We start from the raw sequence: 25,590 nt of genomic DNA on the forward strand, positions 1-25,590 counted from the left end.
TAGGGTGAGGAATACCTCATCGAGGCCTACCGCAGTTGATTTTGACGTTAGACAATGCGGCATAACAGTGAATCTCTCTCTCTCTCTCTCTCTCTCTCTCTATCATCTGCTCCTTACATAGAACAACCAACCAAGAATCAGGTAAACAATTCGTTGCGCAAGTAAGTGGTGATACACACTTAGACGGAGTTCTGAACATTCTCTCTATCTCTCTTTCTAACGATGTTTATTGCTGACATTTATTCTTTTAATGTTTATTATAATATGCGTTATGCCACTGATGCCTTTCAAAACCCCTCTTCATTCTATAAGGAAAAAAATTTTGGGAATTTTCCTAGAAAGCCGTTTTTCAAAGCAATTGTGGATTATTGAGTCTGCATCCCCGCGGCATCATGTTTCAGTGATTGGTGCCTTAACTACTGCTCTGTACCAGACCTATAAAATTTTGTTTAAAAATTGCAGAAATGTAAATCAGGTTATCAAACAGTATATGCCAACATCAAATATAGTATTATTTATTTTCTGTTTTGAACGACGAGAGTGTAGCATGACTCATCCTGAACTTTATCAGTCATATTCGCAGTTGGATTGCCTTCCCACTTTTGCAGACCGCCACTGTGCACGAGCCGTGCTGGCATAAGGCCTATTTAATCTAAACCAACCTACCAGACAGAGGTCAGTGGGTCAAGCCCCTCGAATATTTAGAATTTTTGTAGCAAAATATGTCTTATTTATCAATGAATAATACTACTCTTGTAATATTTTTAGATGAAACTGAGATATACAGAGTAGAATTTGAGTGGCTGTTGGAAACTGAAACAATAGACATTTACTTTTCATTTAATTCGTTTGTAATTATCAAAGCAGATTCCAGACCAATAATTACGTAGCCTTTGATTGTTAATGAATTAATGATTACTTTAGAGTTTCTCCCAGAGATTGCATTAATATAAACAAAATAGAATTCCTTATCCTTCGCGTAATCAAGATAGTCTTTAGTCGCTTTTAATATTTTATTTTTTAGTTGTTTTGACTGTCACTAGATATCGCTAGCGATGTGTTACGTACTTCCTTCTTTCAACATGGCAGAATCTGTTCTAAGAAAAAAAGGGGGGGGGTTATTCAAAGAATAATTCTCCGCAGTAACGTTTACGCAACGTCTATATCCTTTATGAAAATCGTTTTTATGCTTCCATAATCTAGGAATTATGGTCATTAATATTAGTATTTGGTAGAGTGAATATCAGCTTTCCTAGCAGAAGTATTAGTCATCCCTTCCCCCCAAAAATAAATGGCTGCTCACAGATCGAATAGGTTTACTCAAAAATGACCGCCAGCACGTTATCCAAGGTAGTGTCAAGTTCTGGACTGTTTCCATCTTCTGTATTTTAATCCTTTTGAAAGACTTCCAAATTATTACTTTCTTTTGCTATATTCATCAATTTATTCATGCATTTTTTTTAGGTATCTCATTCTATACCTGCCTGTTTATGGAATGTTCACTTGATACTGAAGGTGACAATGATCATTTGAGAAAAAAAAAAAAAAAATTGAAATTCGGGTTTAGTACTACCAACCATTGGGTAAATCGTTTTCAAAGCCTTCCATTCATTGGCCAAAGCTAATATCTTCGGCCTGTGAGAGAAGGCGATAGATATGGTTTTTTGGGTGTGGTGGAGGTTTCTGATTGGCCAAGAGAAAATCTTGGTTGGCGCCTTGAACAGTTCGTAGGCAGCCATCTACCAGATATGATGGTTTTGTAAGCCGTCTGTTTGTAACTGTCGTTTCCGCAATATTCCGTAAGTAACCTTTAGTGACAGCAATCCTTCGCAAATTGTGGTTAATATCTGGTGGTGTTTATCCCTTGTATGCATAGTTATTTAAATCTGTTTGAGTTGGAATCCCAGCCTTCCATGGAGAAGTGGGATTGTCGGGAATCAGTCTGATTTTAGGGCTGAAAGCGGTTCCAGCGTGTCAGTTGTAATGAACTGAGGGTGAAATAAAACCCTATTAATGGTAAGAGTTTTCAATCGTGGAACAAACCGAGAAATTTGTAACGAAAAGCTAATCGTTAATCAGTCAGTTCTGTGAAATATTGTCTGCGATTGGAAGGACTTGAGTAAGGTGGCAAAAATGTTGATTTATGACCCAGTGCTCTCTTGCTTAGCAAGTACTTCGTACGTTATTTTAGTTTTCATTTATAATTACGTTATACACCTTAGAGCACGTGAATCACACGCTTTTTTTTTTTACTTTTCTTTTGTGAAAGCACGACACTGCACCCACACTCATAAGTCAGGCAGTACACGAGTCGGACATTTTTCTCACTTCGCTCTGTCTGCATGAAGTTTCAAATTAAATTCAGCAACTCGTCTCGTTTTTCTGTAGGTAACTGGTTGTTACTCCCAGTAGCGTAAACTATACAGGTGTCACTGTTAAAATTTCCTGGTTAAGCCTTAGCTAATTTCCGTGAAATGACTACTTAATGAGGTTCTACATCAAAACATCATTAGAGCAAGTTTCTATCTAATGCTGTGGGTGACATTGATGGGGTGGGTTGGGGGCTTGTCTTTCAGTATGTCTGGCAATGAGCAAAAATAAAAATGTATTCACATGATCATTTTTATCGTTTAAAATGCAACGCCATTTTTATTCACTTTCAGCAAAAGGAATATAATCAAAAGACAGTGGTTAACAGCCTTTCTGCTTGGTTATTTTTTCATTCGATGAAATGTTGCATTTGGCGTTCGTTGACTTGAAGGGGATAAATGACCGATTGTGACTTTCTCTCCTTGCTTTGCGGGGTTGCGATGGGTTTCGACTTCTTGCGAAAAATGTTAAGTAATTAATGAAACACCCCTCAGCCGTTTTACCCGGTAGTATTTTGTTTCGAATATTTCCCGTTGTTTTCGCTGACCATGGTTACCGAGGGAGCTGTTTAATGGTAGAGTAAGTAACGACACTAGTTTATACCCGGTGAAGTAAATCCCTGTACAGGTCTTAATATTTAAATGAGGTTTGATGAAACTTAGTTAGATCGACCTTTTCGACGTACTTGAGGGTTAACCCAGTGTCTGTCTTCGTTACAGGGATTTCTCTCTCTCTCTCTCTCTCTGTCTTAGGGTTTTAGTCCGTTGTGGATTGTGGATAACCAGAGTCTCTTATAATAATTTCAACGTCATTTTTAACTGCGTTGCTGTCAGCCTTTAAAGATAAAAAAGTGAACAAAATTCAGTGAGTAAACAATCAACCATTAGACCTATTAGTCACGCACGAGCGCTTCTTGTGATTTCGATAAGTGGCTTATTTTTATTTATTGCTGAATGTGTTAGTGTGTATATATATATATATATATATATATATATATATATATATATATATATATATATATATATATATATATATATATATATATATATATATATATATATATATATATATATATATATATATATATATATATATATATATATATATATATATATATATATATATATATATATATATATATATATATATATATATATATATATATATATATATATATATATATATATATATATATATATATATATATATATATATATATATATATATATATATATATATATATATATATATATATATATATATATACATATATATATATATATATATATATATATATATATATATATATATATATATATATATATATATATATATATATATATATATATATATATATATATATATATATATAATGCGAAGTCTGTCATTTGATTTTACGTATAATTCTCAGTCTATGCCTTGTATTTTTGGGGTATGTCTTTGCTGAGTGGGTTATCATTATTATTCATTTCATTGCTTAATAAGGATTGTTTTATTTGTAGGGTAATACATCACAGCCCCCGACTGAAGACCTGCCCTACTCTCCGTTATACGAATCAAGACCTATGGACAAGACTGCACTCTTAAGGAGTTTGTCAAAATAACGTAATTGCCCTTCTCATTATTTTTTTCACATTATCATCTGAAATATCTGCTTTTGTGTTGGCTACACTAATCTTGTATGCACTGTTTGCTCTGTGTATTTTTGTGTGTGTTTTTCACTTTATTGAACTGCATGATTTTTTTTTTAGGGTGCCAGTGCCCATAATGGAAGTTGCGCATCTCTCTGGCAATAACATCGACCAAAGCTTATGGAAATTATTCATACGGCCCACAGTCAACAAGTTTGTCTAAAGTAAGTGTTCCCCTGACTATTTTTTACTTTTATTCCTTCATGTACATATTAAGAAGTCTGTTACTCATTTGCTTCGGGACAGACAAGTATGAATTTGGGGTCCCGTTCTAGTTTTTTTAGGAATTATAAAACACTTGACATAGTGGTAAACTGTCCAATGTTCATAACTGCTGGTGGTACATTTTGGAAATACACAAGACATCCACAATTATCTAGTAATTTAGATTTGACCTGATGTCTTCATTACTTCTGTCAAGGAGATGGTTTTTTATTTTTTTTGTTTGATTTGTTTTTTTATCTGTTGGTTCACAAGATGACTAAAAAGTGGATTCTATGAGAGATAGGAATGACCTTTTAAGGAGAAGGGGCATTCCGTGGGGGTTGGCATTATCAGATAGTCTTTGCAGCCTCTCCTCGGCTATAGATACAATCTTGGTTTTCTGCCTCGTGATTTTCGCGAGTTCTCTGGACGCAGTCATGGTGCCTGGCTGTCCTGACCATCCACTCCAATTGTCAATCATAACTGAAGACCAAATATTTTTGGCAGGTAAGGAGCTTCAGCCTAGGAATAACCTAAAGGTCTTATTAGGGTGATATCACAATGATAATGATGATTAAGATTATAATGATGATTTTTATTTCAACTTTTTACTGATAATTGTTGAGTTTTCGCTAATTAGGATGTTATTAGGCATTAGGGTGAGTTTGATCTCGTATGTATCCAGGTGAGGACATTAACAAGTAACAAGTTTTAAAAGTGTTTAGTATTCCATAGTGATATCGCAATACACTGCTGCTACATTCTCTCTCTCGGCAGTTTTAGTATAATGGTGTGTTGATTTTGGTTTGCAGTTTTAAAGTGGTGCGAAGGAATTCCCTGGTAGACTAATTACGGGAGCGTGTATACTTGCTTTTCAGAATTCAGTGCGCACTTTCCAGAGGTTATTGAATGGAATTATTTTAGGTTATAGTTTTCAATTAATCTTTGAGAATGATTATCGACAGTTTGTACCAAGGGCGTAAATATCCAGAGAGTCAAGTTCAAAAGCGCTTTTATGAAAATTAAGTTTCATTTACCGCGAGCTTTGTATATTGAACCTAAGTAATTCAGCATTTCTTAATATTACCATCTCTCTCTCTCTCTCTCTCTCTCTCTCTCTCTCTCTCTCTCAATTGAATTGGAACGCTATAACAACACAGTAGAGAGATTTTGTTTTTTCGTGTGAAGCAAAAGTACTTGAAAAGTAATACACTTGAATTGCAAATACAAAATTCGTGTTTGGTATCTGAGATGAAATCATCATTTGAGTCATTTTACGTCGGCGTTCATTCACAGTTGATTCCATACAAGTTATAAAAAGCCCGAGTACTCTTTGCACACAGAACGTAAGTATGGAGTTTTAGTAAGCTTACACTATCAGTGTCACCAAAAAAGTAATTATGCAGTGGGTAGGCTCAGGATACTATGAAGGATATGTAATCCTCATCCTAATAGAAGTTAGATCAACTAACGGTCAAAAAAAAAAAAACTTGCGACATTTTATTGTAAACGTGTTCATGTCAGCAGTTGACAGATAACAACGCAACGTGCAATAGAATTCACCTCTTATGGTCCCTTGTTTAAAATTCAAAGTTTAGTGGGTTCTGCGTTTTAATACTGGATTCTCTCTCTCTCTCTCTCTCTCTCTCTCTCTCTCTCTCTCTCTCTCTCTCTCTCTTTTCATGTTGCACAGGCGATTTCAAGAGGTTGACTTAGTTGGTCAAGGACTTATCGCTTGGCTTCCTTGTTTATTTTCAAGGATATCTCGTTCTCCATCCTTTGTTCCACACTTTTCCTCTTCGTAAACTTAATATTTTAACAAAAAGCAAGTATATACTTTTTCGTCATGTCAAGTGTTTATGTTAATGTAACAAGCACTGACTCGATTCTGTTAGTTGGATAGATTTCTGATTAATCTAAGGCCGTAGCTTGAGAAGGCTTGTTGAATATTTCGGTTGTGAATAATTCTTAATAGCGATGTAAATGGAAACACTTTTGGTTCGGAGTTCGCTTTGGCTCATTTTTTTTAATGAAATTTCATAAGCGAGGTTATTTCTCAGGCACCAATTATTGCGAAGATCGTTTAACATAAATCAGGAAGCTTTCTTATGTATCTTACAGTAACACAAACGTTCAGTTTTATGTATTTATAAATAGAGTAAAAAAGTTAATTTGCATTAAATGGATTTAATTTCTTTTATTACAAATGCTATAGGTTATAAATATAATGGGCTTTCGTCATCCATTGGGGGTTATTCAAGTGCTGACCGAGCACCAGGTGTTGCCCTTTCTGATCGAGCTCTCTCTCTCTCTCTCTCTCTCTCTCTCTCTCTCTCTCTCTCTCTCTCTCTCTCTCTCTCACACACACACACACAAACACACACACACACACACACACACACACACACACACACACACACACACACACACACACACAAAATAAGACAACACTGATTTCGCCAGACTGAAATGGGACTTAAAAGCTTGGTAATGAAGAAAAAGCTAACACTCTCTCATTAGACATCGACATGACACAGACGGCCTCGGCGAGGTAACCTCGGTTTCCGGAGAGGTTGTGGTAGTATAGGGGTAAAATGTCGCGTAACCGATTTGTACGGAGTTGAGATGTTTTTTGTTTTACCCTTTATATACAAAGCTCCTAAAGAAGTACCAACCGTCAACTCATTTTGAAATTTCATGGAACTGTGTGTGCTTGTGTGTCCTATTTTCTGGAGTCATATTTATGACTGTTTACCTTGGAGCTTCTTCACTATTACCTTCTTCCGTTGTCATATAATTGTCGCCTCGGGTCGGTATGAAGTTCGACCTTCCATCATACTTTGCTGTCATACTTTTGCATGTCAGTTTTCCCCTTGATGGGGTTAGAAGTTGAATGAGTTGTATCCGCTGCCTTGTGCACCTTCTCTGAAGTATGGAATACCGCCTGATTGAGGTCTTCAGCTACGGCCCCTTCCAGTAGTTTCGATGTTACTTCCTTTTCTAATGGCGTTTTCCGTCTTTCCATCCTCATTTGGCCCCCCTATATACATGTGTGTGTGTGTGTGTGTGTGTGTGGGTTTGGTTTTTTCGGTTTTAGTTTATAATTTTCTGAAAGGCTTATGAGGTCACGTGAACTTAACAAATGTTTGTATTTAGAACGTAAACTTTCCATATTTTGGATTTCCTCAAGCGTAAATTCCACAAAACACTATTTTATAAAGGCGATTTAAGCTTGCACATTTGGGGCCACGCCCCCTTTCCAAGGGGGAATAATTAGAAATTATGGGAAATTTATCATTTCCCATCTCAAGAACTACCGGGCCACAAATGAACCAAATTGAGATAGAGCCTCCATACGTAGTGCAGAATTTGACAGGAATGTTAAGTTTTGGTCAAACACTTGCAAGTGCAACAATTTGGATCAGGTGAGCAGTATGGTCATCGTCCTCTTGTTAGCCTTCTTTTTTCAGTTTTATGAATTTTTGGATAGAACTGTTAGAGAAGAAAAGTTAATATAATGGGTATTTTTGGTTTTAGGTTTGGGCTTTCACTGGTTATTTGCGTACGAATTGCAAGTTGCAATGGTAACTGGTCCCTGTGATTTGTAACTTGGTTTCATCGTTTCAGGTTTTTAAAATGATTGGAGATCGGTTTGAATTTTTTTTCTCGTAATAAAAAATTCTCCCAACTACACATTCGGTTTCTTCAGCTTTACTGTTTGAATGTTTCTATCCATTCAATCAGTTGCAATTTCCAAAGCTTGCTAGAGAATGCATGCCCTTTACATTGGTATGTTTCCCTGGGCCAGGGTTTATTACGTCATTAAGGTGATTAAGAAGCTTTCTGCCAGGTTTCCTTGGCGTGAATACCAAGCCAGTCCTGGACATGGCAGTATGCATATCGATCTTTCATTCTGTTGTACTTCCTATTTTTTATTCGTCCAAATGGTATCTTTACTCATGGGGGTTATGTATTGTAGCCATTTTTTCTGCTTTTATCCTCCATTTTTCAGTGGCGCTTGCCTTACCTTGCTTTCAGCATCTTTCCTGGAAGTTTTAGCATTTCTGGCCCTTCGTGAAAGATCTGTTTCATACGTTTCCGTGGCTGGGGATTTTCTTTTGCTACTTTGTTCAGTATTACTGTATTTGCCCTTTAACTTGGTTATGAACGCTTGGCTTTGCGTGCGCGTGCTATCCACAAAGCCGACTTACAGAGACATAATTCACTTCTTGGGTATGCGAGAGAGAGAGAGAGAGAGAGAGAGAGAGAGAGAGAGAGAGAGAGAGAGAGAGAATGAAGTCATTGAGCAACGGTAACTGATAATATATACCTTCTTATCATATTTGGGAGATGCAAGACTTCCAAGAGGTAACCCTCATCTCCAGTAGTAGTAGCGTTTGCCCCCCCCTCTCTCTCTCTCTCTCTCTCTCTCTCTCTCTCTCTCTCTCTCTCTCTCTCTCTCTCTCTCTCTCGTTTTTAGTATTTGGCTGTTTCTTAGGATCACGAACTCTCTTTAGCAAGGTACGATACTTGTGAATTAGTCAAATTATAGCTCTGCCTTTACTGTCGTTTCATCCATCTCTGTCCAGTTATGCATGGCCGAGAACTTGCATCTCGTACAGCCCAGTTTTTCACTGTTGTATGGTTCTTCTCGAGCCATCCAAGTGCAGACCAAAGCCAAGGCATTTCCAGGTTCCGTAGATTCGATCCCACTGCAGTATCTCATTCGATATAACATGAAATCTTAACGTTTTCAGTCAGCATGTTTCAAGAATTTCGATTGGATTTGTCATAGATTTCTTACAATCGTTGATTAGTCGTCAGCTACATACGAATTAGGTCTTGATTACCTGGTTTCCCATTTCTGCTAGTCTAGAACACATTATTGGTCACGGCATCGAAATTGATGCGTTCAAGCAGTACAGTTGACACTCACTACAATCTTACGTTCAGCTGCCACCCGCCATCTTTAATTAGGGCTTTTTAACCCTTTTCCTGTCTATTTCAAATCATTACCTCTCCTGATAGAACGGCATTAGCAAAGAATTTCCGGATGCCGTCAGCCGGGATTTGCTCAAGTTAGATTCACATTTTTCAAAGGTATTTTTTGCGTGTTATCTTGGTCACTTTTTAAAATGAACTACTGCTTGAATGTTTTATGTCAATATTCATGGACCCAATACCGTTCGCACTGGTGATCCGTTGCCTCACATGCAAGAATCTAAGGTTTGTTGCAAATTTCTATGGTCAGGATGTTCAAGTACTGACCAATCGCAATGGATGCTTTGAGGTTTCTAGTATAGCCATTGCCTTCCATGAAAGATTTCTCAGTGGGTTTAACCCCTCCACTTGGATATTTGGAACAATCATGACAATACTAATGATAATATAAGCCTAGTCTTCATTAATTTTTCCGGATCTCGAAATCTAGGGGCACCTTGTATATCTTCCTTCGTCCCTTGTACTCTTTTCATTAGTAATTTGTATCGCCTGCCGTTTCATTCTACGAACACTTCTTTTTTTCTTGTTTCTCTGTCATTCCTCAACTTACAGTTGTGGTTGGTGGCAGAGACCACGCCCACTTCGAGAAAGATTTGGGGTATCTTTACTTCGGTCCTAGGTAGGGCTTCTTTATTTTACCTTTAAACACTAATGTGTGTGTGTGTGTGTGTGTTCGCGCTTAGTCAAGACTCATGGCATTTTAGTTAGTAAGATTTATGCATGGATCATCGTATAGTGAAGTTTAGTTCACCAGCAATCTATATGTTCATAGTCTTCATATGCTTTTTTAGTTCACCAGCAATCTATATGTTCATAGTCTTGATATGCTTTTTTAGTAAGTGGTCGTCTTACTGATTACCGTAAAACTGTGAATGACCTCAAATATCATAAGTCGTAAAAATACTTCATTTGGATACGTTCTTTATTTTATACCAACTTCACTGCTTCGTCACATCCTGCTGTTAACGCGTAATTTATATATACTGTTTGTTGGGTGGTCATTAGACATTGGATTCAGAGTTATACTTCATCCGCTTTGCGAGAATGAGGAAATGAATCATTATTTTGGCTGAAGGCTTTTACCAATTATTGGTGATTGCTTGGATGTTGGATTATAAGATCGTTTTCCTCAAGGGTCTTGACGTCCACTGACTAGAGATATTAACTCGCCGCAAATGCATGGTAAGGTTAAACCACCAGTCCCTTATCGACGAAGTCTGTGTCTAGTTTTTCTGTCTGTACGTTCTTGTTGAAGGGATTTCAGTCGAACTAGTACAAAGGTAAACTGTCATGCTTAGATGTTTAAGGAAACAAGTTTTAGGCTGGCCAAGCCTTTAGTTTATTCAGTGCTACTTTCACCAGCCTGTTTTGTTGCAAATTTGAGTAACTCCTGGTGTTTTATAGTGTAGGCGTAAGCAGCCTTCACTGGAACCACCACTTTTTTTTTTTTCGTAGAGGCCGATACTTGTTCTATGACACTCTTGACAATTGATGGTAATTACTTAGCAAGAAGGACGTTTTTTTGGGATTGGGTCAATTTATTCCTTGTTTTTGTCCATGCTCACTCAATTGCTTTGAACAGTGCGTTACCAAGTCCAGCTGCAAGAGCTTTTTACTGGAGCTTTTGAAATTGCATACGTAGTTCTGCTTTGGTCCTCGTTAGCTTGGAATTGGGGTGACCTCTCTTGGTGGTAGTGGTGGTACTCCGATTGACCCAGATTCTCGGTTTGGATGACGATGGTGGATTCCTTGAATACTTGTGTGGACAACTAACCAATCTTAGACCACACGTCGGTATATGTTATGACCAGTATGATTCTTGTATGCGAAGTATGTGTTTTATATATACTTTTTAAGAAACTTAATTTCACGTACCCTGTATAGGTATGCAGCTTCTGAACATGAAACTTAATTTCACTTACTCTGTCATAGTTATGCAGCTTCTGAACTCTCTGTCTCTCTCGCTCATTTCTGAACACTCACTCTCTCATGCCCAGTTTCTGAACACACACCCTTTCTTTCTCTCTCAGCTTTTGAACTCCCTCTTTCTTCCGCTCAGCTTCTGAACTCACTCTCTCTCTCGCTCAGCTTCTGAACTCACTCACTCTCTCTTTCGCTCAGCTTCTGAACTCACTCTCTCCCCCCAGCTTCTGAACTCACTCACTCTCTCTCTCAGCTTCTGAACTCACTCACTCTCTCTCTCAGCTTCTGAACTCACTCACTCTCTCTCTCAGCTTCTGATCTCTCTCTCTCTCTCTCTCTCTTAGCTTCTGAACTCACTCTCTCTCTCTCTCAGCTTCTGAACTCACTCACTCTCTCTCTCAGCTTCTGATCTCTCTCTCTCTCTTAGCTTCTGAACTCACTCTCTCTCTCTCAGCTTCTGAACCATCTCTCTCTCTCTCTCTCTCTCTCTCTCTCTCTCTCTCTCTCTCTCTCTCTCTCTCTCTCTCTCAGCTTCTGAACCATCTCTCTCTCTCTCTCTCTCCCAGCTCCTGAACACACACTCTCTCTCTCTCTCTCAGCTTCTGAACCATCTCTCTCTCTCTCTCTCTCTCTCTCTCTCTCTCTCTCTCTCTCTCTCTCTCTCTCTCTCTCTCTCTCTCAGCTTCTGAGCTCTCTCTCAGCTCTTGAACACGCAGACTCACTCACTCTCTCAGCTTCTAAACTCACTCTCTCAGCTTCTAAACTCACTCTCTCAGAGCTTCTAAACTCTCTCTCTCAGAGCTTCTAAACTCTATCTCTCTCAGAGCTTCTAAACTCTATCTCTCTCAGCTTCTAAACACTCTCTCTCTCTGCTTCTAAACACACTCTCTCTCTCTGCTTCTAAACACACTCTCTCTCTTCCATCTTCTGAACTCACTTTCTCCTCCCCACAGCTTCTGAACTCACTCTCTCCCCCCCCACAGCTTCTGAACTCACTCTCTCCCCAGCTTCTGAACTCTCATCTTCTGAACTAACTCACTCACTCTCTCTCCCATCTTCTGAACTCACTCACTCTCTCTCTCCCACCTTCTGAACTCACTCACTCGTCTCTCCCATCATCTGAAGTCTGTCTCTCCCATCATCTGAAGTCTGTCTCTCCCATCTTCTGAAGTCTGTCTCTCCCATCTTCTGAAGTCTGTCTCTCCCATCTTCTGAAGTCTGTCTCTCCCATCTTCTGAACTCACTCTCTCCCATCTTCTGAACTCACTCTCTCCCCCTTTCTCTCAGCTTCTGAACTCTCTCTCTCTCTCTCTCTCTCTCTCTCTCTCTCTCTCTCTCTCTCTCTCTCTCTCTCTCTCTCTCTCTCAGCTTCTGAACACTTTCTCACTCTCTCTCTCTCACTCTCTCCCCCTTTCTCTCAGCTTCTTAACACTTTCTCGCTCTCTCAGCTTCTGAACACTCTTTCTCAGTTTCTCAACACTCTCTCTCAGCTTCTGAACTCACTCACTCTCTCAGCTCCTGAACACTCTCTCTCAGCTCCTGAACTCACTCTCTCTCTCTCAGCTTCTGAACACTCTCTCTCTCTCTCTCTCTCTCTCTCTCTCTCTCTCTCTCTCTCTCTCTCTCTCTCTTATCTTCTGAACTCACCCACTCTCTCTCTCTCTCCCATCTTCTGAACTTACTCACTCACTCTCTCCCATCTTCTGAAGTCTCTCTCTCCCATCTTCTGAAGTCTCTCTCTCCCATCTTGTGGCGGGATTTTAAAACACAAAAAACAATACACAACACAGATACACTGAACATATAACCACATACAATACTCACTATGATTCTCGGTTGCTGGGAGATGGTTGAGGATGTCCACGGTCGCCAACACAGTAGACAAAATTACACAAACAAACCCGGAAAACAGACTTCCAACCAAAAAAAAAACCAGCAAAAAGAAAGAGACACATGCACAGACAACAATAACATCCAACAGAAAACACTCGACTCACGGAACATACAACAATCTACCACCAATATCCGCCTTGCACAGAACTCAGCTCAAGACTCAAAAAAAACTCCTTCAAAACCGAAAAATCCTCACACATATTCCACAGACAGACAGCGTCGTAAACAAACTAACGACCTCATCCCTCTTCCAACAACCGAAGCACTCACTTACGACAATTACACACACACACTCTCTCTCTCTCTCTCTCTCTCAAAACGTTGGGAAATGCTAAATAAAAACAAATTTATTCATCCCTCTATATTTTCTCCCCCTTTTAGCATTTCCCAACCAACACCTTTCACACCTCTTTCAAATCGCCTTACGCAACACCCATGGATGCTCACTAGCAGGTCCTCTAGATCGCGTTTGCGGGCACGCAGTCATTCTCTCAGAATCATTTTCTCTTCTAGCAACATTCAAACTCACATCTTCTCCTCCATTCTCTCTCAGATTCACGCTATCTTCTTCACTATTACCACTCTCAATTTCATCCACAATCTCATCTATACCCTCTAACTCGTTCCCAAATACCTCCCCCAATTCTTCAACTAACCCATCCCATTCGCTCATTGGTTTTTCCAATTCTTGCAACGATTCATTCATGCTTTCAATCACTCGTATATTACTGCTACGCTCTCTTACTCTTACACTTTCGCTCACCTCCAACCGTTCACTAACCCCTATACGTTCAGTCAACTCAGTTATATCAAAGATGCATATGCTATACGTTCTATCCATACCATCCCATTCATCCGTATTACACGCTTTATCACTCATTTCCACTTTGGCACTCACCCCTATCACACAACTTACGACCATTCAGTTTTTTACGTTCTTCCCTTTCTTACGTTTTTTTACCATACTCTATCAAAACAAATTGCTGATCCTCCATACACAAGCTCTCATGCATACTTGGTTCACCCACATTCGATTTCAACCATTTATACACCCCATTCTCTCTCACATATTCCGGTACATCCTTCCATCTATATGGTTGTGATGCGCTCGCATTCCTCTCACACTACCATCTACACATACTTCCCCTACAACATAACTAAGCCCACTGGGACCAACTTCCAACACTTCATACGGACCCTCAAATTTTTCACGCACTTTATTTACATTCAACCGCCCTTTCTCGATTACTTCTTCCAACACTTTCTCGCCCACCTTGTAACTTTCAAACCTTTCATGCGCCTTCTTCCATACCTCCCTATCATTCTCAGATAGACCCAATCTCGGTCTCACTATCTTTTCAAAATTTAACACATATTTACACGGAGTCATACCAATAGCCTTATGCACAGTGGCGTTGTATACCCACAACGCTCGCCCAACGTTTACATCCCAATCATTATCACATTCACTCATCATACGTAATATCTCTGTCAACGTTCTCACCGTTCGTTCCGCCAATCCATTCGCACTGGGCATATACGGCGTAGAGTACACATGTTCTATGCCCCAATCACGCAACATTTGCTCAAACTCCCATCCAACAAATTCAGGCCCATTGTCACTCAACATTCGTGTCGGCTTGCACACACACATTGGCAACATCACTTGACCCACCGTTTCTCGCTACAGTCTCACTCTTTTTGTTCCGAATCGTTTACCGCATATGCAAACTTACTCAAATGATCTACCATTACAACCATTCCCACATGTCCTCTAGCAGTCACAGGCAACGACACACAATCAATCACAACCATCTCAAATAACTCTTTCATCTGCAATCGCAACACAGGTGGATTCGCATGCACACTTTGATACTTACCCTTCTGACAGTCCGCACACGTAATCGCTACATCCGCACAAATTTTACTCAATCCAGGCACATACAATCGCTCTCTCATACATTCCCATAATTTATTTTTCCCCAGATGCCCAAACCTATTATGCACCAATAAACACATACCCACGGCTGCGTCTTCCGAAAATACTGGCACATACACTTCCCATCCCATATTCCTTCCTGATGCAAAAAATAAACTATACCTTTACATACAACAAATCTCTTAGCACTTCGCTTTTATACACTTCTAACTCAGACGGCCAACTTCCTACTCTTACACCCCTAACACACACTCTCTTAACATATTTATTTTCATGCACTGATTTTGCATCTGCTTAATTTCCTCCTCACTCAACAAATCATTTTCACTCCTTGCAATATCTACCATACCTACAAAACTAGTTTTAGACACATCCTCCTTTAACCTTCGTTATTTCCCTGCCGCCCTTTCCTAAAATTCCCCTCCCGACATCCACACTTATATCATGCATTCTCATAAAATCAATTCCTAATAAAAAACATGTTGGCATATCATTCTCATCCATGACCACAAAATTATGTATTATTTCAAATCCCCCTAACTGAATTTTTAATTGTACCTCCTCCCATACTAACACACTCCCTTGTCCCAAACCATGTATCCTTACACTCGTTGATTTTCTTTTTATATCCCAATCGCACCTTTCCAATTCACTAACTACTGTACTACTCACTAACGACACTTGTGCTCCCGTGTCTACCAAACTACAATATTTATTCTGATCCACCACTACATTCGTTACTAACTTACCTTTCGCTTCATGCATACACGCTCTCACGGTTACATTCACCGGCTTAGCTTCCTCACAACCATCCTCATCGCATTCATCTTCAACGATATCCTCAACCCTACCCCTTATTCCCTCATTTTCCCCACAATCACCTTTCTTAACCAGCCAGCTATAAGTATCCTTTCCACAGTGAACATTTAAAATCACATTCGTACCATTTTCATTCACCCTTCCTTTATACTCCACCGGCCTATTCCATCCAAAGAACAATCGTACTGTAATTTTAAACATTTCAGCCACTACCAACAACACTTTCACTAACTTTTCCTCCTCATCTAATTCCCTTCCTTCCTCGCGCACTCCTCCTTCCGGCATCTCATTCATCACCTTTTCACGTAACTCGTTCATGCTTGCAGGTACTCCGTCAATCAACCCATTTGTTTCCAAATTACTCAACCCCCCAAACAGACATTCCCACACTCGATTCTCCCCTACATACTGTTGCTTTACCACAAATCCTACTGGTACTTGGTCCGGGTCCCAGTCGCTCCTAACCCTATCATCTCGTTCAGTCCACATACGCGACATAGCATCTGCAACAATATTCTGTCTACCTTGTACATACTCTACCTTAAAACTAAACTCATTCAAATCCTCTATCGTTCTCGCAATTCTAGCATTCACACTCCTTTTTAACCATATATACTAGCGGTCGATGGTCCGTCCGTATCACAAAATCTACCCCATACAAAAATACTTTCAACGCTTTCACACAAAACCTTATTGCAGCCAATTCCTTTTCAATCACCGAATATTTCAACTCTGCCTTTCCAAACGCCTTGCTCACATACGCAATTACTCTCAATTGTTCTCCCCATTCGCCTTCTGCATTTGTACCAAGCATCCTCCCATACTATATTTACTTGCATCCGTATACATTTCTAGTTTATTCGCATTCTCACTATAGTCCGGGAAAGCCAACGTCACGTCTCTTGCAGCCTCCTCTTTCAATCTCTCGAACGCTTCGATCATTCGCTCATCCCATTTCAATCTTACACAATTTCTCTTCCCGTCCATTCAGTAAGTGGTTTCCCAATCCCTGAACAATCTTTTATAAACTTCCTTCCAAACTCAATTAAACCCAAAAATCCTTTCAACTCACGCACGGTCCGGGATGTGGAAATTCCCTTACCTTATTCACGAACTTATCACTCTTCCTTACACCTCTTCCACTCACCATATGACCTAGGAATTCCACCTCCCAGCCAACCAAGCACACTTTTCAAGTTTTACTTTTATTCCTACTTCTTCCAACCTTTCTAACACTCGTTCAAGCAGTTCCATATTCTCTTCTACAGTCTCACTCGCAATCAAAATGTCATCTATAAAAACAGTTACCTTCTTTGCGATCAAACCCAGCCAGAACCACATTCATTGCCCTTTGAAGGCAGCAGGCGCGTTAGCCAGTCCGAAACTCAATCTTCGGAACTGGTAGTGGCAGGAACCACTTGAAAAGGCCGTAATATGCCTGCTCCTCCTCCTCCAGAGGCATCTGGTAATAGCCCTTACCAGATATAATTTTGTAAACACTTTCATTCCATTCATCTTGTATACACAATCAGACACAACATTCATCGGGAATCGCTCTTTCACAGTTACTTCATTCACCTTCCGATAATCCACACACATTCGCAAACTTCCATCTGGCTTACGTACCGGTACAATGGGGCTATTCCAGGCGCTCGTACTCCTTTCAATCACTCCCACCCTCTCAAGCTCCTCACACTGCTCCTCTATCTCACGATTGATAGACGGAGAAAAATGTCGGGGATGCTGATATATGGGGGGTCGTCTTCCAGAACTATTTTAAATTCCGGAAGCTTCGATCCCCCAAAATCCTCGTCACCACGACTCAATGCCCCCTGCCTATCCCACAACATTCTCCTCAATCGTTCTCTTACGTTATCACTTACATTTTCATCTACCTTTACTCTTTCTTTCAACTCCTCATACGTCCAATCATTAGCTCCTTTCAAATCACCTGTCATCACCTGCCGTACCTTCACGTACATCTCATCATCCACATTCACCAACGTACGTAATATTCCCACGCAATCTCCCTCACATATTCCTCGGACTCGCTTCTTCCTGACACTTGGCAATGACGTTATATATACCCTCGGATCTCCCATGTTCAAAACCCCATCATATACACACACATTTGCCCTGACTAATTTATTTATGTCTATTCCCTCAACCACATACTCACACCTATCATTGTTGGCTAGATGAGGCTATCCGGCCATGCCACTTTCACACTCACAACTTCTCCAATCTCATGTGGCACTTTTACCCTCTCTGTCGCAATTACAGGCGCACTCTTCCACAATTTTTGCTCAACCCTACCATCCTTCCCCAAATACAAATCCCCAAGCACATCCCCTTTCATACGTAATTCAATTACATTCATACTAGGACGGACCACCATCCCGCATTTTTTCAAAAACTCACATCCCAATAAAATATCATATTTATCATTCGTAATTCTCAATCACACAAAAATCACTTTCATCCATCACTACACCCCAATTTCTAACCGTTTCACACTCTTCCAACCACTGCTACCCCTAAATTTCCAATCCCTCTTACTTCCCCTGACAGTTCCTAATCTCACACGTATTCCTCAATTTCACATCCAGTCTTAAATATGACATTCATACTACACCTGGTATCTACTAAGGCAATCAATCTTACTCCCTTACAACACACTTGCACACTCATGCAACAACCCCTCACGTACATGCATCACACGCACCGCTTGCATCCTGGAGGATCCACCCATTTGAACCCCCTTCACACTCAGTTTCCCGAATTCGCTGTCACAGTCACCCTCTTTCGTCTACACACACTTGATACATGCCCTTCCATTCCACATTCGTCACACTTCGCTCTCGGTTCTGAACACATTCTCGCATAATGCCCATTCTTACCACAGTTGCCACATATTACATTCACTGGGTACCCTACAACCATTAGCAATATGACCCACCTGTCCGCACCTGTAGCATTTAACCCCCTATCTTTGTACACTCCTTACCAAATGTCCCTGTTGCCCACACCCGAAACACGCTCCTAAAGCCCACCTACACTCATTCTTTGTATGTCCTTCCTTTCCACATCTAAAACACTTCGCTCGACTTCCACTCATCGACCTTCCCCTTTGTACACTACTATCCCTAACCCGTCCAACCCGTTGTTCCTTTACAAACCCATCATTCGTCCCTCCTGGCACCTCCACATTACTTGCTCTTACACTCCTATCTATTACACTATCGGCCATTCTCATTGGGCCCCTCAACACTGCATCCCTAAAGCTTCCGAACTCTGGTACCCTCTCATCTACCCCAGCCCTTACACTTACACTTCTGCTCTCTTTTATAACCCTGTCAAGCTCATAATCTTCTACAATTTCCAAAATTTCTCCCCAAGTCAACCTTTCATTCGTCCATCTTTTCTTCTCCTTCCGCTTCAAGTTCACAAATTCTCTAACTCCATCTGGCACTGTCCCTAACAACTTCCTGTACTAACTCCTTACATTCATCTATCCCATCATCCCCAAACTTCTTCCTTGCCAACGTCTCCAGCCTACAAGCATACAGTGACAAGGTTTCCCAGCTTTCATTCTTGCCTCATCAAATTCATTCTTCCTCTTATACTTAACACTCGCTTTCATACGCCTCGCTTGCTCAACTAGTCTAGCTTTCACCTTGTCATACTCAACATCCCCACACTCATAATAACCCTATACATATCAAGTAAAAACCCAGTCAAATACTCTCCTAATTCTCGTGCCCACACTCTCTTACTTTCCCCATACTTATCCTGACAAAACCTTTCATACTCCCTAAAGAAATCATGCACATCCCTACTTCCATACTCATTATACTTTTCACACCGGGGTACCTCCTCACATACATAGCCTTTCTCACTTCTTTCTCACTTTCACTCTCACTTTCGCTACTTTCGCTCTGTCCTTTCATACCCTCTTCCGAATACAAAGAGTCCACTTCTGCACTTACATTCATCTTACTCATTACACTCTTCTTCCCTCTTTTTATCCACTTTTATCCACTCACCTCCATCCACCTCACTATCACTACTGCCTTCACCCTCTCCCTTCTTTCCTGCCTTTCCCACTTCCTTACCCTTCTTACCAGTTTCCTTTCCCTTTCCCTTCTTCCCTTTTTCTTCCCCTGACTTATCCTTACTTTCCCTCTGTTCCTTCCCTTGCTTTTCATTCCCCTTTTCTTACCCTGCCTCTCATTCCCTCGTTTCTTACTTCCTATTCCCATATCACTTTCATCACTCACGCTTCCATTCATTTCTTCCTCCTTTTCTTTCTCTCTTGCCCCTTCACACGTTCCAGAGAACCTGCCTCCAACAGCCCCTTCTCCAAAAACACCCTTGAACATACCTTTCATCATATCTTCCACACTTTTCATCATTCCTCCAACTTTTTATCCACCTCTCTTCCATTCTCTCTTCTGACTCTTTCATCTCCCCCTTTCATTTCTTCTTTTGCACTTCTTAGCATTCCCCATCTCCTCCAACTGACTCCTCAATCTCTCATTCTCACCCCTCAACCACGTATTCTCTCTCTCGCAACCTCACTAGTTCTCTCTTCCATCCTTCTCTTCAGTCACACTACCAGCCACCAACCTCAATTGCAGCTGAAATTCCAGCTGCCCTACGTTTGGGCGCCAAATATTATGTGGCGGGATTTTAAAACACAAAAAACAATACACAGCACAGATACACTGAACATATAACCACATACAATACTCACTATGATCCTCGGTTGCTGGGAGATGGTTGAGGATGTCCACGGTCGCCAACACAGTAGACAAAATTACACAAACAAACCCGGAAAACAGACTTCCAACCAAAAAAAAACCAGCAAAAAGAAAGAGACACATGCACAGACAACAATAACATCCAACTAAAAACACTCGACTCACGGAACATACAACAATCTACCACCAATATCCGCCTTGCACAGAACTCAGCTCAAGACTCAAAAAAAACTCCTTCAAAACCGAAAAATCCTCACACATATTCCACAGACAGACAGCGTCGTAAACAAACTAACGACCTCATCCCTCTTCCAACAACCGAAGCACTCACTTACGACAATTACACACACTCTCTCTCTCTCTCTCTCTCTCTCTCTCTCTCTCTCTCTCTCTCTCTCTCTCTCTCTCTCAAAACGTTGGGAAATGCTAAATAAAAACAAATTTATTCATCCCTCTATAATCTTCTGAAGTCTCTCTCTCCGATCTTCTGAAGTCTCTCTCTCCGATCTTCTGAAGTCTCTCTCTCCCATCTTCTGAAGTCTCTCTCTCCCATCTTCTGAAGTCTCTCTCTCCCCCTTTCTCTCCCATCTTCTGAAGTCTCTCTCTCCCCCTTTCTCTCAGCTTCTTAACACTTTCTCACTCTCTCCCCCTTTCTCTCAGCTTCTTAACACTTTCTCGCTCTCTCCCCCACTCTCTCTGAACTCACTCACTCTCTCAGCTCCTGAACACTGTCTCTCTCTCTCTCTCTCAGCTTCTGAACACTGTTTCTCTCTCTCTCTCTCAGCTTCTGAACACTGTCTCTCTCTCTCTCTCAGCTTCTGAACACTGTCTCTCTCAGCTTCTGAACACTCTCTCTCTCTCTCTCTCTCTCTCTCTCTCTCTCTCTCTCTCTCTCTCTCTCTCTCTCTCTCTCTCTCTCTCTCTCTCTCTCTCTCTCTCAGCTTCTGAACACACTCACTCACTCACTCTTTTTTTGTTGTTGACACGTAAGTCAGTGTGTATTGGCTATAAAATAATCTCTATAATCTTTTGCCTCTTTACCACAGTAGATTCCTGTGCTAATTTAAAACGCCTGAGAAGCGTCAGTTAGTGTGTGTGTGTTCCAAAAGGAATCTTGTGCATTCAATTACCGTCTGTATCGCTATCAAAAATTATGTTGACTTAAACCAGCCATCTGGCCTTTGCTAGTCTCACTTTTGAAATGGTGTTTTGTCTGCTTATGAGAGTAAATAGTAGGGCTGGCCCCATTGACGATTATGCACCAGCCCTTATGTTGGTGTAAGAGGCTTTTTGTGTTATTCAGTTTATGTTCCGAGTGGGGAATTTTCAGCGAGATGTCCAGTATATGTGTAGAGTTGGATTGGAAATGCTTTTCTTCAGAAGTGTGTTGTTAGTTTAGAGATGATAATGCTAATCGGTTTTGTAATACTTGCAATGACATCAATTGCATTAAGACTAAGAAAGAAAATCACGTATTTTAAGGAATACAATAAAACAATAAGGCCCTCTTGAATAATACACAAGTCTCGATCTGTTGGTCGACATGCACTTAGAGGCCTCCGTCCCTCGCCAAGCCTTCAACTGTTTTTCTAACAGATCGGTACTGATTACGCTGTAAAACAGGGTCTTGTTTTAATCCCGTTCTTTAAAGTATGCAGATTTTCTTCATTGTCTGTTCTTGTAAATTGTATTACGGGCAAGAGCCCGTGCTGGCATAAAGCCAGCTCAGTAGTAGTAACATCATCTTGTAAATTGTATGTCATGTTTATTGCTGAAATTGCAAAGATATATCATATTCATGAGATCAATCTATTTTACAGAGGGGAGAGAGAGAGGACTGTGGGAAATATCTGCGCCAGAGGAACTGAGATGACTGTGGGAAATATCTGCGCCAGAGGAACTGAGATGATTTACAAGAGGATCGCCGGATTACAAGAACAACAACAGATGAAATGTATACAGAGATGAGCCTGTAATCCAGGGCAGTTTAAAAAAAATATATGGACGCCTCTTTTTTTTTTTTTTGCTGCGAGGAGGCCGCGACTGCTGTCAGGTCTAGTAGGTGATTACATGGATTTGGTAAAAATTTGCAAATCTGTCAAGTACTTTAATAAATGTTAATCTGAAATGTCCCTTATGTTTCAGTTGCCTGAAAAAGGAAAACTACGTAAACAACTGAACATTTTACAAAACTCTTATTTATGAATATGTTACACAAGTAGTAGGATTTCTGCATGTAAGGTGTCCGAGTTGCCAAATAGTTTCGTTTATTTGGAACGAGCAGCCCAAGTGCCCGAGTAACGGATGGTGACCTCAGTAGGTATAGGTGAAGGACCTACTGAAGACGTGTCCGGACTGACGGGGAGGAGATTTTAAGGGACGTCTTCAGTAGGTCCTTCACCTATACCTACTGAGGTCACCATCCGTACCTCAGGCTTCAGGTGACCGATGAGTCCACATAAAACCGACTTGTGTCCGGACTGACGGGGAGGAGATTTTAAGGGACAAGTCGGTTTTATGTGGACTCATCGGTCACCTGAAGCCTGAGGTACGGGTGGTGACCTCAGTAGGTAGGTGAAGGACCTACTGAAGACGTCCCTTAAAATCTCCTCCCCGTCAGTCCGGACACGAGTCCCTTAAATTCTCCTCTCCGTCAGTCCAGACACGAGTCGGTTTTATGTGGACTCATCGGTCACCTGAAGCCTGAGGTACGGGTGGTGACCTCAGTAGGTAGGTGAAGGACCTACTGAAGACGTAAAATCTCCTCCCCGTCAGTCCGGACACGAGTCCCTTTAAATTCTCCTCTCCGTCAGTCCAGACACGAGTCGGTTTTATGTGGACTCATCGGTCACCTGAAGCCTGAGGTACGGGTGGTGACCTCAGTAGGTAGGTGAAGGACCTACTGAAGACGTCCCTTAAAATCTCCTCCCCGTCAGTCCGGACACGAGTCGGTTTTATGTGGACTCATCGGTCACCTGAAGCCTGAGGTACGGGTGGTGACCTCAGTAGGTAGGTGAAGGACCTACTGAAGACGTCCCTTAAATTCTCCTCCCCGTCAGTCCGGACACGAGTCGGTTTTATGTGGACTCATCGGTCACCTGAAAAGTTGCAAAATACTATTCAGCATCCATGCTAAAGAAAACTATCCTTCAAAAAAGCTAGCTAAAATTGCTCTCAGCACGAAATATTCTTTACCTCAAAAATAACTTATGCGGCAATATTGCAAACAAGGTTCGTAAGATTCATGCAAAATTGTGCTTAAAGTCTTAAAGCGAAGCGTACCCATGACCTTGAGATACAAAATTTCAAGTTAACACGAACAATGACTAAAAGAATGAGCAAATATGACAGTTGTGACAAAAATGGTTTGGAAAAAAAATGTTACCAGCACTGGGAGATAATGATTTCATTATTTATATTATGACTATTACTTATTATGGCAAATCATTATTAAATAAACTTTATAGCAAATCATTATTAATTAATTACTTGAACTGTTTAATAATAGTTTATTAATAATGCGTGTGTATTTACACGCATTTAACAAGGTTGGCCATATATACTGTACTTTGTGACAGAGTAAACTACAAACGTAACTACATGTTGGCTTAGGATAAACACTAACAGAGCAAAGCAAAGTTACATCGGCATGTTATGCAGGACTCTAAGGTAACGTCACTGAAACGTTTACCCGGGATAAATCAAAGTTATATAGGTATTTCAAAACTAAGCATAGGCGATGACAGTTACGTTAATCGAGAGAGACAAGTGCGGCTTCCCCTTTTAGAATGCGTTGTCTACAAATACTGGTCAATGAAACTGATCAAAATGAGATTTCCTTCAGCATTTCTTATTCAGTTAAAATGGTAATTTTTTCAATATGCAAGAATTATTGCACCCTAATGATTTTTGCGTTATCAGACTCCTTTGCCCTTTGCGGTAATTGTGTAAATTTACTATGCATTATGGGGAATTTTATACTTAATAAAACAATACTTAAACTGTGGCGTTTTAAAACAAAACTGTGGCGTTTTAAAACAGAGACCGAAATTAGCCCATCAAATTCCCATGGAGAAAACATTATCGCTAGAAAAATCCATAAAAACATGCTGGCTGGCTGTCTGCCTGTACTCGCCACTCCTTTCGTTAGAATCGTGCTTTCCGTGATATATTCGTATGATGATCCTTACTTCTTATCACAAAATGCGATTAAACACCCATTCTCAAGTCAGGGGAATTGAATTAGTGAATCACCGACATATAAATTTCAACTTCTAAGTGCATATCTTTGGGCATTACAGTTTAAATACCTTTTTAAGTACACATGTTTGGGCATTAGTCTAATTACCTTTTACGGAGAGAGAGAGGGAGAGAATTTTATACTAATGGTGGTAGAACATGCAAGTAAACAATGCAGAATGACATTATTCTGTATACTACCGATTATTAGGCTTACACTACTTGCACTACCGAGCCATTCTTCACAAGGGAGATTGATAGTCCATTGATTACTGAGAAGGGAATGGAATAACTATTCTACTATATTTGCTATTTACACCATAGTTAAGAGGCCTATAATTCCAACCACTATCAATACCAGAGTATCGCTTATAGTTACGTGTGTATTTTGTCTATCTTGACTGAATAAAAAAAAATCAATTGGAAAGATAAGTAACTCACAGAGTGAGCCTAACGTATTATGTCTTTATTTCAATTCCTCGATTAACCACACTTGGTAGTTCAATATTGTGGTTCACCTTGCTCAACTTCCATTCCTTAACACTACTGAATGCCAAACTGTTTACAGCTCTCCTAACGCTAGTTCTATAACAACTGCTGACGTGCCTTTTCATTTTCACTTTATCACCATCATATCTCGCACACATCGTATGCAACTAAATGCTTAACACAAACTTCCACAAACATTCTTTCCAACTCAACAATGCACCCAGCCTTAGTCTTCATTCTCTCATTCTTAGTGCTCGCT

General features: G+C 40.3%; 1 protein-coding gene and 1 long non-coding RNA gene across 2 annotated transcripts in view; one reads left to right on the forward strand and one right to left on the reverse strand.

The window, feature by feature from the left end:
* Positions 1–1,644: 1,644 nt before the first annotated feature.
* Positions 1,645–22,735, forward strand: LOC136843645 (uncharacterized). The gene is made up of 4 exons (XR_010854626.1): positions 1,645–1,799; positions 3,873–3,975; positions 4,122–4,225; positions 22,424–22,735. It is a non-coding gene; the product is annotated as an uncharacterized lncRNA (long non-coding RNA).
* Positions 22,736–23,095: 360 nt separating this feature from the next.
* The window catches only part of LOC136843644 (uncharacterized), a 375,108-nt gene continuing 372,613 nt past the window's right edge, over positions 23,096–25,590 (reverse strand). Inside the window, exon 7 of the mRNA XM_067112187.1 lies at positions 23,096–23,701. Coding sequence (XP_066968288.1) covers positions 23,681–23,701 — 21 coding nt within the window. The 3' untranslated portion in view covers positions 23,096–23,680. The remainder of the gene's footprint in view (positions 23,702–25,590) is intronic.

The sequence above is a fragment of the Macrobrachium rosenbergii genome, chromosome 12, assembly GCF_040412425.1.
Source record: "Macrobrachium rosenbergii isolate ZJJX-2024 chromosome 12, ASM4041242v1, whole genome shotgun sequence".
Lineage (NCBI taxonomy): Eukaryota > Metazoa > Arthropoda > Malacostraca > Decapoda > Palaemonidae > Macrobrachium > Macrobrachium rosenbergii.